Source organism: Eutrema salsugineum, unplaced genomic scaffold, assembly GCF_000478725.1.
Source record: "Eutrema salsugineum unplaced genomic scaffold, Eutsalg1_0 scaffold_6, whole genome shotgun sequence".
Classification (NCBI taxonomy): domain Eukaryota; kingdom Viridiplantae; phylum Streptophyta; class Magnoliopsida; order Brassicales; family Brassicaceae; genus Eutrema; species Eutrema salsugineum.
The window spans coordinates 8,228,516-8,246,034 of NW_006256547.1; the positions used below are offsets into that span (position 1 = coordinate 8,228,516).

At 40.7% G+C, this 17,519-nt stretch overlaps 1 protein-coding gene, 1 non-coding gene and 1 pseudogene across 2 annotated transcripts; 2 read left to right on the forward strand and 1 right to left on the reverse strand.

Moving 5' to 3' along the window:
• Window positions 1-381: 381 nt before the first annotated feature.
• On the forward strand, window positions 382-1,242 carry LOC18011947 (protein COFACTOR ASSEMBLY OF COMPLEX C SUBUNIT B CCB3, chloroplastic). Its single transcript, XM_006395856.2, has 2 exons — window positions 382-581; window positions 669-1,242. Exons 1-2 carry the CDS (start codon window positions 531-533, stop codon window positions 1,146-1,148), a joined length of 531 nt encoding a protein of 176 aa, XP_006395918.1. The 5' UTR covers window positions 382-530; the 3' UTR covers window positions 1,149-1,242.
• Window positions 1,243-1,621: 379 nt separating this feature from the next.
• On the reverse strand, window positions 1,622-16,306 carry LOC112083436 (annotated as a pseudogene).
• LOC112083712 lies at window positions 10,106-10,212 on the forward strand. The gene has a single exon (XR_002897848.1). It is a non-coding gene; the product is annotated as a small nucleolar RNA R71 (small nucleolar RNA).
• Window positions 16,307-17,519: the final 1,213 nt, after the last annotated feature.

Genomic DNA, 17,519 nt, shown 5'->3' on the forward strand with positions numbered 1-17,519 from the left:
AGTTGGTGAATTTGAACCCCCAAAAAATCAAAAGTAAAGAAAAGAAAAAAAAAATATGAGCAAAAAAAATTGTTCGTATACTATATCAGTGAAACAAAAACAAAATACTAGTGAAACGTTTTCTGATTCTTATTAAAGAAGAAGAAATCAAATTTGGTATATATATACACTTGAATTGACTAAACCAAAGTAAACCAAAACAATTCACAATTAATTTAGATTACATTAAACCAGACTAAACCAGTTTGGACCAACTTTCATATTCGCATAATGAGATTCTGATTCTTATCGAAGAAGAAGAAATTACATCTGGTATACATAACATATGACTAAACCAAAGTAAACCAAAACAATTCATAATTAATTTAGAATATAGTAAACCAGTATTGGACCAACCTGTGACAGTTTCTGATTTTCATATTCGCATAATCAGATTATCTTCAAGAACCCAATTCTCTGTGTTGTATATTCACAACCACAAAACAGAGACAAAATCTGTCATTTTTGGTTAACGAAGCAAAGAGATTGGGATGACAACAGTAGCCTCCGGCTTCGTCTTTTCCTCGCCGGCGTTGCTTCCGGTGAGATAATCAAGAGCAAGATTCATCAAACTCTGATTCCGTATCCTGTCTTTCTCTAACATGTCTCAAAAAAATCAATTTTTTCAGGCGAAACCTCGACGGTCATATCCCAATAATCGAAACCGATCAGCTTCTCTTCCCATGGTTTCAGCATCGGTAACCCAAATCGAACCAGACACAACAACAACAACGACAAGAATCTATTCAAGTATTGTCTCATCAAAACCGGTTTCAGAGGTTTTACATAACATCTCTCTAGCAGATCTGGATCCAGGAACCGCTAAGCTTGCGATTGGTATCTTAGGTCCTGCGTTTTCAGCTTTTGGGTTTCTTTTTATCTTGAGGATTGTTATGTCTTGGTACCCAAAACTTCCTGTTGAGAAGTTCCCTTACGTTTTGGCTTACGCTCCGACCGAACCGATCCTTGTCCAGACGAGGAAAGTGATTCCACCACTTGCTGGTGTCGATGTGACTCCAGTGGTTTGGTTCGGGCTTGTGAGTTTCCTTAGTGAGATTTTGGTTGGTCCTCAGGGACTTCTTGTTCTTGTTTCTCAACAAACAAGTTAGCTAGATATGTGAATGATACGAGATCACCTTCTTTAAAGATCCACTTTTTGTTCACTCTTTTGGTCTCTTATGATAATCTCTCTCTCTCTTATGATAATCTCTCTCTCTCTCTCTGTGCTGATTTCTCTTTGAGCTCGGCATCGATGTTTTTGAGCTAGGCTTGCGGGTTCGGTTCTTTGGATCAGGTTCGGTTATGTCATAACGAAAGTTTGAGTGGAACGAATACAACTCGAGAAAGTTTGTGTAGTTTATGGATGTTATCTTGAAAATACAATCTAGTCGAGTTTCTATTACGGAAAAATCTCATTCTCATTAATCTGTAAAAATGTACAATTGAGGGTTTATATACATCATTTGACCAGGCCTAAACCGAAAGCTTCAAACTGAATCAATTAAATACTGGTTTATCTATACCAATTCACAGACTATGTACAAGCTATATCTATAAGCTATACTATACATCAATAGTCTCCTCAAAATGGGACAAAGATATTAAGAAGACCCATCTTGCTTACCAAACGTTTGAAAAGAGCAGGATGCAACGGCTTGGTGAAGGGATCAGCTAGCTGTAGATCAGTCTTGATGTGCAGAAGCTTGAATAACCCTGCGACCATTCTTTCTCAGATGCTATGACAATCAGATTCTATGTGCTTCGTGCGCTCATGAAAAACAGAGTTACGTGTGATTTGCATAGCAGAAGTTGAGTCATAGAAGAGCAAAGTAGGCTTAGCTAAAGAGATATGTAGTTCCTTAAAAAAGTTAGTAAGCCATACCAATTCATCTGTAATCAGGGAAAAGACTCCTATATTCGGCTTATGTGGAACTCTTTGAAACCACTTGTGTTTCTTTGATTTCCATGAGTTCAAAGAAGTTCCAAGAAATATCAATGGCCTGAAGTAGATCGGCGTGTATCTTGACAAGAGGCCCAATCGGCATCTGCAAAAGCTTGAATTTGCAGTTCAGCGGTAGAGGTATAGAACAAACCTTGGCCTATAGTGCATTTGATGTAATGCAGAATCTTGAAAACAGCATGTTGATGAGCTTTTCGAGGTGTTTCAGAAAACTGACTGAGTTTGTTCACGGCAAAGGTGATGTCAGGACGAGTAATCTGTAAATACATCAACCTGCCAATAAGACGCCGATAGGTTTTGGCATCAACAAGTTCTCCTCCACTATCCTTGGCAAGTTTGATTGCGGATCCATAGAATTGTGGAAGGTTTGCAGCCAAGTAATCCAACATCATTGATTCACACTGGATATACTCCTAGTTTCTACTGCAATAGAACAGTGATATAGTTGTAATATAAAGGATTCGGAATCCAGAGGACCAGTGCTACTCTATGACTTTGTGAGGATTGAATTAAAGCTAAGACAAAGATGATTTGCTGCGAAAACTAAAAAGGTAAACAGAACGGCAAACATATTTAAATTCGAATTAAAACAAGCACTACACCAAAGCAATTCGCAGGAATTTTAGAGATAAGAATCATATGACTATTCAGGGCACAAGTGTAACACAAGTCTCAAACTCAAAAAGAAAAGCTTATCGATCCACTGTCGTAATCTCGATAACTTTGTCTAACAACCTAAATCATAAACTATCGTTTGAACCTAGAAAATTGCAGACAAGCATTAGCTAGCAGGTTTGATCTGTTCACGATTTGCCTTAACTTCAACTATCGTTGGCTAAGGACAAATCGCTCACCAATGTTTATTCTAGCAACCTATTACACTTTTGATGAATAGATTAACCTAAAATCGCAGATTGAGTGATCAATTCAACCTAAGCATTAAGTCTAACAATGGTGAAGACAATAGATGTCAAGCCCTATTTGCATCTAATCCTTTAACTCATGAAATCCTTTGAACGCTTTAATCTAGCTAAGAGATCTACTCAGACATGGAGAAAAGAAACACAGCAACAGATGAAAAGAAATTCATGAAATAAATCGCAGAAGAGATAATAGAATTTCAGAATTCTTGTCAAAGTGTAGCAGATACTTCTCCCAAAAGCTTACAAGCAGAAATCTCTCAAAGCTAAAGCGTAAAAAGTCTGTAGAAAAACGTGATAATAAAAAGTAGGCGGCTCTGGACTTTTTATTCTCTTTCTCATCCTAAAATTAGGTAAAATTCGATTTCCTTATTTCTCTCCAGGCGGTTGGAGCATGTGCTCCACGAAAGGGTGAAATCGGGAGCAGGTGCTCCCGACCAAGAATGATCCAACTTCGTGTAAATTGGCCTCTTTTGCTCAGCTTCAGCTCCTTTTTGCTCCCAATGCTCAAGCTGCTCCAAACCATCGCCTTAAGCCTCCTAGTTACCTGAAACGACTCGACAAAGACTAAAAAAACTCTAAAAAGATCAGTAAATACAGGTTATAATGAGTCAAAATCTTCACTTATCAACTCCTCCGGACTTAAACCTTTGTTTGTCCTCAAACAAACTCAAATCTAGTTCCAGAAAAATCGATTAGACAATGGTGGAAACTCGCAAAAACTAAGAAGACCGTAAATTTGACCAAGGCATGTGACAATCTGCTGTAAAGATCAATCAAAAATCTAACCTCCATGTACTTCTCCGTAGACATTGCAGCTTTCCAGATTAGTCCCTCAATTTCATGACATTATCCGTATCCCATCATCGCTGAGTCTCATCGATAAAACTAGTGCCAAGGACCTTCTAGACTCATTCCCATACTATACCATGACAAACTGACCAAAACACACAAATGTATTCTTCCTCTCCTCCGGACTTATTCATTTGCAAGCTTTTTTTTTGTGTGCAAGGTTGTAGGTGAATAGTGGGGTCACGGAAAACTTTTCTACCCCTCACTTCCAATCCTTGTGTGATCATTTCTCTCTAAAGTAAAATAATGAGGTCCCTGGAAACTTTCCTACCCCTTTACTTTGAAAGAAAATCATCTCATATTTTCAGCTTTAGCTAATACTTAGAATAAGGGAGAGGAGTACCAATTTTTTTTCATCACACAAGTCCTTTTTTGTCAGGTATGAATGAGGAGTCAAGCCCTGTGAACACCAGTCACATCGGTGAGGTAAAAGGAAGAGCTAAGAAACTAGCTCAGGTCAATGGATTTGTCAGAAACATGGACGCCTCTAGTCCACTGGTTAGTCCTTGGATTTTCTATTAGTCGGATCTAGACTGATTTTGCAGCAATGGTCACTAAAAAGAACATGGTCAAAATTCACAAATGGTCTAAACACATCACAGATTTGGTCATAGTTCTCACAAGCTTTGACTTGACTTATGTAACCAACTGACTCAAAGAAACAAACTGACTCAAAGAAACAAACTAAAAACTGACTCAGAGAAAGTACTGAAAGAAAGAAAGCAAAAGAAAGAAGTACAAGAGACACGACCTTCCCCCAGACTTACTTCACACCGTCCCCGGTGTGAAAATAAGCTAGGGAAGTGCCAAGAAAACTTACCTGGTTCACACATGTAGAGCACCCTGGCGGAGCAGGTGCTCCAGAACAGAGTTGGGTGCTCCCTCGTCTTTTCTTCGTCTGGAGCACTCAGCAGAGTAGGTGCTCCCGTCTCCCTTTGGTTGATCCTTCGTCACTTTTTACGTGGTGAGCACCCTGTGGAGCAGGTGCTCCGACAGAGGGGGGTTGGTGCTCTATCGTCAGTTTTCACGCTTTGAGCAACCAACCCAGCAGATGGAGCAGGTGCTCCGGTTGCGTGCTCTTCCTTCTTCTTCCTCACATCTTCTCTTCCACGTTGAACAACTTCTTACCTGTTTTTTTTTTTCGAACACAAAGAACCTAAAAACAAAGTTAGTAGCTAAGAATAAAAGACACAAAGTTAGAGACTCTTACCGGTGGGTTGCCTCCCACCAAGCACTTGTTTTAAGTCATTAGCTTGACTTGGAAAGCCATTTAGGCTTGAAGAGGATCGCTTAGGTGACTGATTCACCCTCTGCGATATTTGGACCAGCAAGGTATGGTTTCAACCTCTGTCCATTGACAACAAACTCGCCTCCTTTAGTGTCCAGCAACACTACAGCTCCATATGGTCGAACCTCCTTGATGGTGAATGGTCGAGACCATCTCGATCTCAGCTTCCCTGGAAACAATTTCAATCTAGAGTTAAAGAGCAATACCTGATCGTTTGGTGCAAAGCTTCTGTTGAGGATCCTCTTGTCATGGAAAGCTTTTGTCCTTTCTTTGTAAATCTTCGAGTTTTCATAGGCCAGGTGTCTAATTTCCTCCAGCTCATGCAACTGCAATACTCTCCTCTCCTGAGCACTCCTTGCATCAAAATTCAGCAGCTTCACTGCCCAAGCAGCTTTGTACTCAAGTTCCACTGGAAGATGACATGCTTTTCCATACACCAAGTGGAATGGTGTAGTCCCCAAAGGTGTTTTATAAGCTGTTCTGTATGCCCAAAGAGCATCATCAAGCTTCACTGCCCAATCCTTCCTTGTGGTGCTCACAGTCTTCTGCAGAATGTTCTTGATTTCCCTGTTGGAAACCTCAACTTGCCCACTCGTCTAAGGATGGTATGGGGTCGCCACCTTATGCCTTACACCATTCTTCTTCAACAAGTTTTCAAAGACTTTGTTGATGAAGTGAGAGCCTCCATCGCTAATCACCACTCGCGGCACACCATACCTGGGAAAAATGACAGATTTGAACATCTTTAAAACCACCTTTGCGTCATTTGTGGGAATAGCCAGAGCTTACACCCACTTTGACACATAGTCAACTGCCACCAGAATATGCTCATTCCCATAAGATGATGGAAAAGGCCCCATGAAGTCTATACCCCACACATCAAAAATCTCCACTTCCAAGATGAAATTCTGAGGCATCTCGTTTCTCCTGCTTATGTTCCCTTGCCTCTGGCATGTGTCACACCTGGATATGAATCTCTACGCATCTCGGAACATAGTAGGCCACCAATATCCAGCCTGCAGAATCTTTGACACTGTTTTAAAAGTGGCAAAGTGACCAGCATAAGGTGAACTATGACAATGAAATAAGACCCCAGGTGTCTCCTCATCAGCTACACATCTCCTGAAAATCCCATCAGAACAATGCCTATATAAGTAAGGCTCATCCCAAAAGTAGTGCCCCACATCCTTCAGAAACTTCTTCTTCTTGTTTCCCATGAAATCTGCAGGTTCCTGCTCTGCAGCAAGGTAATTTGCAATCTCTCCAAACCATGGGAAACCAGAATGTCGATCTACGTCAACTGAGTTGCACAAACTCGTCAGAGCAGGTGCTCCAGGTTGGAGCAGGTGCTCGTCGAACCCATAAACATCTATGGCGTAAACTTGTTCATCAGGAAGGCTGTCATCTAGTGGAATGTCATCATCAATCTTCAGCCTCGACAAGTGGTCTGCAACACCATTATCAATCCCTTTTTTGTCTTTAATCTCCAAATCAAACTCGTGCAGCAAGAGGATCCATCTAAGGAGCCTTGGCTTGGCATCCTTCTTCGTCAACAGGTATTTCAGCGCTGCATGGTCTGTGTGAACAAAAACTTTCGACCCAACAAGGTAAGACCTGAACTTCTCAAAGGCATAAACCACTGCAAGCAGTTCCTTTTCAGTTGTGGCATATTTACACTGAGCTTCGTCGAGTGTTCGACTGGCATAATAGATGACATGGAGCCTCTTTTCTTTCCTCTGTCCCAGCACTGCTCCCACTGTATAATCACTAGCATCAATCATGACCTTAAAAGGCAGTTCCCAATCTGGTGGCTGGACAATAGGAGCGCTGACTAGAGCTCCTTTTATCGTGTGAAATGCCTCCAAACATGCATCATCAAACTCAGATTTCACATCCTTTCACAGCAGCTGCGTCACAGGTCTAGCAATCTTTGAGAAGTCTTTGATGAAGCGTCTGTAAAAACCAGCATGACCCAGAAAACTGCAAACCCCTTTGACTGTTGTTGGTGGCTGCAAACTCATCATCACCTCGATCTTCGCCCTGTCCACCTCGATCCCTTTCTCTGAGATTTTGTGTCCCAAAACGATCCCATCTCTCACCATGAAATGGCATTTCTCCCAGTTAAGCACCAGATGCTTCTCCTCACACCGCTGCAAGACCCTGCACAAATTAGACAAACAGACAGAAAGGAGCTTCCATAGACAGAACAATCGTCCATGAAAACTTCCATTATGTCTTCAATCAGGTCAGTAAAAATCGACATCATGCAGCGTTGGAATGTTGCCGGAGCATTACACAAGCCAAATGGCATTCTGCGATACGCAAAGGTGCCATAAGGACATGTGAATGTCGTCTTCTCCTGGTCATCTAGGTGGGTTGGGATCTGAAAGAAACCTGAATAACCATCTAAGAAACAGTAGTAAGGATGGTTAGCCAAACGTTCAAGCATCTGATCAATAAATGGCAGAGGAAAGTGATCCTTGCGAGTTGCAGCATTCATTTTCCTGTAATCTATGCACATTCGATGCCCAGTAACAGTTCTAGTTGGTATCAATTCATTCCTATCGTTTTTATCACAGTGATGCCACCTTTCTTAGGAACTACATGAACCGGACTAACCCAATTACTGTCTGAAATCGCATAGATTACACCAGCTTCTAGAAGTTTCATTATCTCCTTCTTAACAACATCTTGTAGATTCGGGTTTAACCTCCTCTGATGTTCTACAGAAGTCATCGATTCATCTTCTAGATGTATTCTATGCATGCAAAGATCCGGAGAAGTCCCTGGAATGTCATATAGTGAATATCCTAGAGCTTTCCTATACTTTCTAAGTTCACAAAGAAGCAAGGCAATCTCTACATTATTCAATTCAGAGTTCACTATCACAGGATATGTCGAATTTGGTCGTAGAAACGCGTACCTGAGCCCCGCAGGAAGGAGTTTGAGCTCAAGCTTTGGAGCTCTTAATTCGCTCCAAGGTCCATCAACCAAGCCATCGCGAGCAGGTGCTCTAGAACTCGGAGCAGGTGCTCCATCGGCTTTTTCTGCAGGTGAGCTCTCCTTGCCTTCTAAGCTCATGTACGCCACCAGCCTTTGCATCCTCGTGCTTGCATTCAGCATCCTTGCAAACTTATCAGATTCCTCACTCAAATACCCATGTTCTCCTTCGGCTTTTGTGAGTGCAACTTCCAAAGGATCAATGGCTAAAACCTCTTCAGCAACCTCTTCAGCAATGTCTGAACCATCATCTATGACAAATGTCTGTCCGTCCAGCATTGGTTTCTTGAGGAGTTTATTCATCTCAAATCGCACCACCATGTCTCCCAGCTGGAGATCTATAACACCTCCTTTCACATCTATGATTGCACCAGCTGTGCATAAGAAAGATCGTCCCAATATCAAAGGATCCTTGGGTTCTTCATCAACCTCCAGAACCAAAAAATCTGCTGGAATGAGTGTATCGCCTATCTAAACATGCAGATCCTCAAGTATACCAACAGGAAATTTGGTTGATCTATCAGTGAACACCAGCGAGATTTTCGTCGGTTTGAATCTGGTGTAACCCAATCGCTTGGCTACAGAATAAGGCATCAGATTCACACTTGAACCCAGATCGCAGAGAGACCTTGCAAACAGCACATTCCCAATCCTAACTGAGAGAACAAACCTTCCTGGATCACTTCTCTTCTTCAGCACTTTGTTCTGAAGCACAACACTGCACTCCTTCGAAACCATCATGACATTCTCTTCCTCAACAGCTTTCCAGGACACTAACCCCTTCATGTATCTTTTAAGGGCTGGTATCATCTGAACAGCATCAGCTAGAGGGAGTTTCACAGTCAAATCATTCAGCATCTCCCTGCACTTGGCCTCCTCTAAGTCCTTGCGGGACTTCTTTGGTGGAACTGGATAAGGTACCTTAGGCGTGTAAAATCTTGCAGGAATGTTTGCTGGAGCAGGTGCTCCGTCGTTGGCTCAGGGTGCTCCATCGTCAAATCTACGTCTGGAGCAGGTGCTCCTGATTTTGGAGCATGTGCTCCGGTTGGGGAAGAATGCTCCATCGTCTTTTTTACGTCATGAGCTGGTTCCTCTTCCTGGAGCAGGTGCTCCACGTCATTTTCCTTCCTCTTTTCTGAGACAGAACTTGTTGGTGCAGCATGCAGAGTATTCCCACTTCTCAGCTCAATAGCATTCACAAACTCATTCCTGGGGTTTTGACCTTTTCCAGGGAGAGTTCCAGGTGATCTCTTCACAGCTTCTGCAGTCTGAGCTACCTGAACATCCAGCTTCTTCACATGAGTCCACACTGTTTCATACTTGCCATTCAAATCATTGTACATGGTGTCCACTTTGGCATTAATCTCCATGGAAGACTTTTTCTGATTAACCAGCAGCTGTTGCATCAAGTTTCTCAGCTCATCTTGCGAGTTATTTGAGGAACTCGAAGAAGGCTGCAGACTTGTGAAAGGCAACTTCTGCTGATTTCCACCTTGAAACCGATTCTGATTGGTGATGAACTGCTTTCCTTGGAAGTTGCTGGAGAAGTTCTTTTGAAATCCTGACTGATTCTGCACTCCTTGCTGCGGATAGACCTGATCCTGAGGGTTCTCAATATCGTTGCTCTTGTAAGACAAATTCGGGTGGTTTCTGAAGTTGTTGAAGCTGCGATTCTGCATATACCCTTGTCCATTCACAAAGTTTACCTCCATCTGATCATCATTCTCTGCATCTACAAACTCTTGAGCAAGAGGTGCATCACCAACCTCATCAGAAAAATGCACAGATCTCTGGTTCTCTCTCAACAGCAGATTCACCTTCGCTGTAAGCTCATCGATCTTGCTCAACTCCACACTATGAACTGCTTTGCTAGACCTGTCATACTCTTGGGATTTGTTGCTGGAGCTTGCAGCTAAGTTCTCAATCAACTCATAAGCAGCTTCTTTGGACTTAGTCATGAAATCGCTATTGCTAGCTGCATTCAAAGCATTCCTGTAATCCCAGTTGACACCATCATAAAAGGTTGACAGAATCTGCTCATCAGAGAACCCATGGTGAGGGCACTCTCTTCGGTACTCCTTGTACCTTTCCCAAGCTTCGCAGAAAGCTTGACCAGGTTGCTGTTTAAATGACGAGATCTTGTTCTTCAGAGCTGCAGTTTTTGGCCTTAGTATAGAAATGGTCCAAAAATGCTGATCTGCACTCTTCCCATGTAGTCAATGACCCAGGTGGTAATGACTTCAGCCAGCGCAAAGCTTTGTCCGCAAGTGAGAATGAGAAAAGCTTGCACTTCAAAAAATCGGCTAGTATCCCATTTGATCCAGTCGTGCTGCAAATCTCCTCAAAATTCTCGATGTGGTCCATTGGAATCTCAGCAGGAAGCCCATGAAAGAGATGCTGCTTCACCAATGAGATCAGCTGAGGTTTGATCTCAAAGTCTTGCCTCTGAATGGTAGGAGGAGCAATCGCAGCCCTGTTTTGATAGTAAGCATGCGGACTGTCCTTGTCTCCAATAGCAGGCTGTGGCTGCTCCCTGTCTTGCTGCGCCTTTTGCAGCTGCTCCAATTGCTGTCGAAGCTGTTACAGCTCCACAGCCATGTTGTCATTGTTGCCTTGATCGCCCATGATGGCTTGAATAGGCCTTTGACATCTGTTTTCTCGCTCGACTCTTGCTAGCTCGGTGTTCGACAAAGAAACAAGATCGGTGCAGTTGCTCCTTGTGGATATGTTTGACATACACCTGAAACACACGCAAACAAGAGAAAAAGAGAAAAAAAAAATTAGTAAAGTCTTAGTCTGAATTTCAAACCAAAAATTAAAGGTAACGAATTGGTCTCCGTCGCAACGGCACCAAAATTTGATTCACACTGGATATACTCCTAGTTTCTACTGCAATAGAACAGTGATGTAGTTGTAATATAAAGGATTCGGAATCCAGAGGACCAGTGCTACTCTATGACTTTGTGAGGATTGAATTAAAGCTAAGAAAAAGATGATTTTCTGCGAAAACTAAAAAAGTAAACAGAACGGCAAACAACGATTTAAATTCGAATTAAAACAAGCATTAGACCAAAGCAATTCGCAGGAATTTTAGAGATAAGAATCATATGACTATTCAGGGCACAAGTGTAACGCAAGTCTCGAACTCAAAAAGAAAAGCTTATCGATCCACTGTCGTGATCTCGATAACTTTGTCTAACAACCTAAATCCTAAACTATCGTTTGAACCTAGAAAATTGCAGACAAGCATTAGCTAGCAGGTTTGATCTTTTCACGATTTGCCTTAACTTCAATTGTCGTTGGCTAAGGACAAATCGCTCACCAATGTTTATTCTAGCAACCTATTACACTTTTGATGAATATATTAACCTAAACTCGCAGATTGAGTGATCAATTCAACCTAAGCATTAAGTCTAACAATGGTGAAGACAATAGATGTCAAGCCCTATTTGCATCTAATCCTTTAACTCATGAAATCCTTTGAACGCTTTAATCTAGCTAAGAGATCTACTCAGACATGGAGAAAAGAAACACAGAAACAGATGAAAAGGAATTCATGAAATAAATCGCAGAAGAGATAATAGAATTTCAGAATTCTTGTCAAAGTGTAGCAGATTTCTTCTCCCAAAAGCTTACAAGCAGAAATCTCTCAAAGCTAAAGCGTAAAAAGTCTGTAGAAAAACGTGATAATAAAAAGTAGGCGGCTCTGGACTTTTTATTCTCTTTCTCATCCTAAAATTAGGTAAAATTCGATTTTCTTATTTCTCTCCAGGCGGTTGGAGCAGTTGCTCCACGAAAGGGTGAAATCGGGAGCAGGTGCTTCTGACCAAGAATGATCCAACTTCGTGTAAATTGGCCTCTTTTGCTCAGCTTCAGCTCCTTTTTGCTCCCAATGCTCAAGCTGCTCCAAACCATCGCCTTAAGCCTCCTAGTTACCTGAAACGACTCGACAAAGACTAAAAAAACTCTAAAAAGATCAGTAAACACAGGTTATAATGAGTCAAAATCTTCACTTATCAACTCCCCCGGACTTAAACATTTGTTTGTCCTCAAACAAACTCAAATCTAGTTCCAGAAAAATCGATTAGACAATGGTGGAAACTCGCAAAAACTAAGAAGACCGTAAATTTGACCAAGGCATGTGACAATCTGCTGTAAAGATCAATCAAAAATCTAACCTCCATGTACTTCTCTGTAGATATTGCAGCTTTCCAGATTAGTCCCTCAATTTCATGACATTATCCGTATCCCATCATCGCTGAGTCTCATCAATAAAACTAGTGCCAAGGACCTTCTAGACTCATTCCCATACTATACCATGACAAACTGACCCAAACACACAAATGTATTCTTCCTCTCCTCCGGACTTATTCATTTGCAAGCTTTTTTTTTGTGCAAGGTTGTAGGTGAATAGTGGGGTCACAGAAAACTTTTCTACCCCTCACTTCCAATCCTTGTGTGATAATTTCTCTTTAACGTAAAATAATGAGCTCCCTGGAAACTTTCCTACCCCTTTACTTTGAAAGAAAATCATCTCATCTTTTCAGCTTTAGCTAATACTTAGAAGAAGGGAGAGGAGTACCAATTTTTTTTCATCACAAAGGTCCTTTTTTGTCAGGTATGAATGAGGAGTCAAGCCCTGTGAACACCAGTCACATCGGTGAGGTAAAAGGAAGAGCTAAGAAATTAGCTCAGGTCAATGGATTTGTCAGAAACATGGACGCCTCTAGTCCACTAGTTAGTCCTTGGATTTTTTATTAGTCGGATCTAGACTGATTCTGCAGCAATGGTAACTAAAAAGAACATGGTCAAAATTCACAAATGGTCTAAACACATCACAGATTTGGTCATAGTTCTCACAAGCTTTGACTTGACTCATGTAACCAACTGACTCAAAGAAACAAAATGACTCAAAGAAACAAACTAAAAACTGACTCAGAGAAAGTACTGAAAGAAAGAAAGCAAAAAAAAGAAGTACAAGAGACACGACCTTCCCCCGGACTTACTTCACACCATCCCCGGTGTGAAAATAAGCTAGAGAAGTGCCAAGAAAACTTACCTGGTTCACACATGTAGAGCACCCTGGCGGAGCAGGTGCTCCAGAACAGAGTTGGGTGCTCCCTCGTCTTTTCTTCGTCTGGAGCACTCAGCAGAGCAGGTGCTCCCGTCTCCTTCTAGTTGCTCCTTCGTCACTTTTACGTGGTAAGCACCTTGTGGAGCAGGTGCTCCGACAGAGGGGGGGTGTGCTATCGTCAGTTTTCACGCTTTGAGCAACCAACCCAGCAGATGGAGCAGGTGCTCCGGTTGGGTGCTCTTCCTTCTTCTTCCTCACATCTTCTCTTCCACGTTGAACAACTTCTTACCTGTTTTTTTTTTTTTTTTTTTTTCGAACACAAAGAACCTAAAAACAAAGTTAGTAACTAAGAATAAAAGACACAAAGTTAGAGGCTGAATTTCGTCTTGTAGATAAGATGGTTTCTTTGAATTTTGTTTAAGAGGCTGAAAAGATTGGTCATGATTAGGTAAAGAAGATTCGGAAACCAAAGAAGACTGTAGAATCAGGTTGAACTGAAACAGGGGTTATATCAGTGAAGAAGTTTAGATCATCAGAAGATAACGGATCTGTTCCAACAAAAGGAAAAAGATCTTCATGAAAAACTACGTGCCTTGAGATATGGATGGAATTGGTTTCAAGATTAAAGCCTTTGTATCCAGAGGGATAACCGAGAAAGACACAGGCACGAGCACGAGGATCAAATTTATGACGACCTTTAGGAGAAGTGGAAGAATAACAAAGGCAACCAAAGATTTTAAGTTGGTTATAGTCTGGTACTTTCTTTGTTAGGACTTCAAAAGGACTTTTATCATGAAGAACAGGAGCAGGAAGGCGATTAATGAGGTGAACTGCGGTTAAGATGCAGTCACCCCAATATTGGAGAGGGATTTGAGATTGAAAAAAGAGAGAACGAGCCACATTTAAAATGTGTTGACGCTTGCGTTCTACCACTGAGTTTTGTTGGGGAGTTTCTGGGCAAGAATGATAAGGCACAATACCTTTGGATTGGTAAAAAGTGGTGAAATTGAGTTCTGGAGCATTGTCGGATCTAAGCCCCTTAACTTTTGTGTCAAACTGAGTTTCAATCATTTGAATAAAGTTTGGAAAAATGTGAAGAACATCAGATTTGGCTTTAAGTAAATATACCCAAGTTGCTCTAGAACAATCATCCACTATAGTTAGAAAGTATTTAAACCCATCATGAGTAGGAGTAAAAAATAGACCCCAAACATCAATATGAAGCAAATCAAAATGATTATCACTGAGATTATTATTAGAGATAAAAGGGAGATGTTTTTGTTTGGACAAATGACAAGTTTTACAGTGATAATCATGAACTGTCTTTCGAGGAGTAAAAGAAAGAACAGAGTGTAAAGGATGTAATTTTGTCAAAGAAGGATGTCCTAATCTCTTGTGCCAAATATCTAAGGAAAAGACAGCAGCAGCAACTGTAAGAGAGGTAGAACCGTTGAAATTGAGAGACTCTATATCCAAGAAATAAAGATTGGACACCAGCCTACCCATTCCAATCGTTAATTCCCGTGTATGATCCTGAATGGCACATGAGAATTCATCAAACCAGATTCGACAATGAAGACTCTTGGTTAAGGAACTGACACTTAGGAGATTGAATTTGAACTGAAGAATATAGAGAACATCAGAAAGAAGCAGGTTACTACCCAAAGATATATTTCCTATCACAACAATGCTCACAAGAACTCCAGTGGGTAAAGTAACAGTGGTGTTGGGAAGGGATTTAGAAGACTGAAAGGATGAGCGTTGATGAGAAAATTGATTAGTTGCTCCTGTATCTATCACCCAAGCATTTAAGGTCGGGATATTGCTACTCGTGGAACAAATGTAAGGCTTATCAATCCCAGCAAAAGAGCAGACAATAGAGGGAAAAGAGTTACCCGAGATAGGACAAATGATGGATGAGGATGGGAGGGAAGCTGAGACAGAGTGAACTTCTGGGACAGAAGGAGCACCATGGACTTGAAGTTTACTGCTTAGAAATGACACCAGTTTCTGTATATGAGTTAGAGACAAATCATTCTGATGGACGTCATCTTGAGAAATTTCGCCAACAGTCACATTTGCTGAGAGTTCAGGCTTCTGATTTGACTTGAAACCTGTTGGATAACCATGCTTTTTATAGCAGCGATCCACAATGTGTCCAACCCGATGACAGAAAGTGCAATAAGGTCTGTATTTCTTCACATTTCCACTAGCCTGACCCCCTGAAGAAGCTTGAGCTGGTTTACCAGAAGTTTGACTTTGTTGCTGAGAGACTTGAAAAGCTGCAGAAGTAGTGAGATCAGCAGAAACAGGTTGTCTAGCATCTCTCTGACTTTCATCTTGATCAAGCAAATTATACACCACAGACAACGATGGTAAAGTCTTCTTCATGTGAATGCGGCTCCTGATATTTTCATAGTTATCATTGAGTCCCATGAGAAAGTCAATGAATCTGTTTGTTTCCTTCTCGGCTAAGAGATCTTCAACTGTAGATGGAGTGACTTGAATGTTGGATAATTCCTCCCAAAGAGCTTGAGTCTGAGTATGATATGTAGATAGATCCAAGCTTCCTTGACGAAACGAATGAATTTGATGTCGCAGTTTGTATAACCGTGGGAGATTTGACTTATGGAACCGAGTGTGAAGATCCGTCAGATATCGGAAGCATGTTTGATATAGAGAATGCTCGTATAGATCTTCTTAGAAACACTGTTCAACAGCCATGACTTCACCATGCTATTACAACGACACCAAATCTTGAAATACGGATCAGTTTCAGGATGTTTAACAATCAATCCATCCAGAAATCCTATCTTATTCTTAGCTTCTAGACTAGTAGTCATGGCAATAATCAAGACTCCATAGTTACTCCCGTCTAATAGTTCTGATGTCAAAACTAAGCCAGGATGATCTGAGCTATGTTGATGATATGGAGAGTGGATGTTATCGGGATTGTTAGATACCTCGAAGTGATCCGACGGAGACGATGAGATAGATCGACGACTATAGGTGCGATCCGTTAAAGCGGTGACACGATCCGGAGCTTCCGACGCAACACGAGCTGGATTAGAGACAGAGGCTTCGCCGCGAGTCATCGGAGACCTCGGAGAATGAGGATTCGCAGAATCCGGTGTGGTGGAACGATACTTTGACTTGCATTTGCGTTTCGCCATTGAGAATCGATTTTAGCTGAGAATCGCCAAATCGCATAGAGAAACGGATAGAAATGCTCGTCAAGATGAGATGAAGGTGATGGAATGAGGAAGAAAGAGAGATCCGATGATTTTCTGGTGAGAATCCGGGAAAGCAGCAGATCGAAATTTGAAAAAAAAATGAGTACGCAGAAGAGTTTATTAGAGATAAGACTTATCACTCTGATACCATATTACGGAAAAATCTCATTCTCATTAATCTGTAAAAATGTACAATTGAAGGTTTATATACATCACTTGACCAGGCCTAAACCGGGAGCCTTAGACTGAATCAATTAAATACTGGGTTATCTATACCAGTTCACAGACTCTGTACAACTATATCTATAAGCTATACTATATACATCCATAGTTTCTTGAAAGTTTAGACATTGATTACAGAGCTATTCACAAACAAATGGGAGAACTCAAGTTGGGAATGATCACTGGGAAGAGCCAAATCATTGTGAGAAAATGGAAACCGTAGGAAGAAATTTTGTAGAAAGCTAGGGATTGTCCGTGCTACGCATGAATTTTTAAAATTTTTGGTTTATAAGTTAATTTTCTTGTTTTTTGTTTTTTTTTCATTAAGTATTTATTGTTTGATACTCTCTCTGTTCCTAAATATATGATGCTTTAGAATTTAGTCTTGTTTCACAAAAGATGATGTTTTAAAAGTATTTAATGCTATTTTATTTGTAAATTAAAAAATTACTTAATTTATATTGGTTGGAGTGCGTGGCTAAAATGCTATATAACGCTAAAAAGTGTGCTCAAAAGCCATCCACCTAATAATTATTTTCTTTTTCATTTTCTTTTATCAACTTAAACCATGGATATTCTTCTTTTCTCCTTGTATGTCAAGATATTAACAAAAAAACCAGGGTAATACCCATCCGAATTCAACCCACCCGATAACCCATTTTTATTTTTTTTATTAATTATTTAAATATTTTTTCTCTTTTCCAGCAATTTCTTTTAATTCTCTTATTTTTTTTTCTTTATATTTTTTTTCTTATTCTCCTTCATCGTTGAAACATCAACAAATTTTAAAAACCACTAAAATATCATCTTCATCATTCAACCCTTGCTTACTCATCTTCTCTAATCAGTGTTCTGTCTTTATCTCCTCTCCATATCACCATTGTTGAAGTTTCAAAACCCAATTAGGTTTTTATTTGGAGATTTAGGGAGT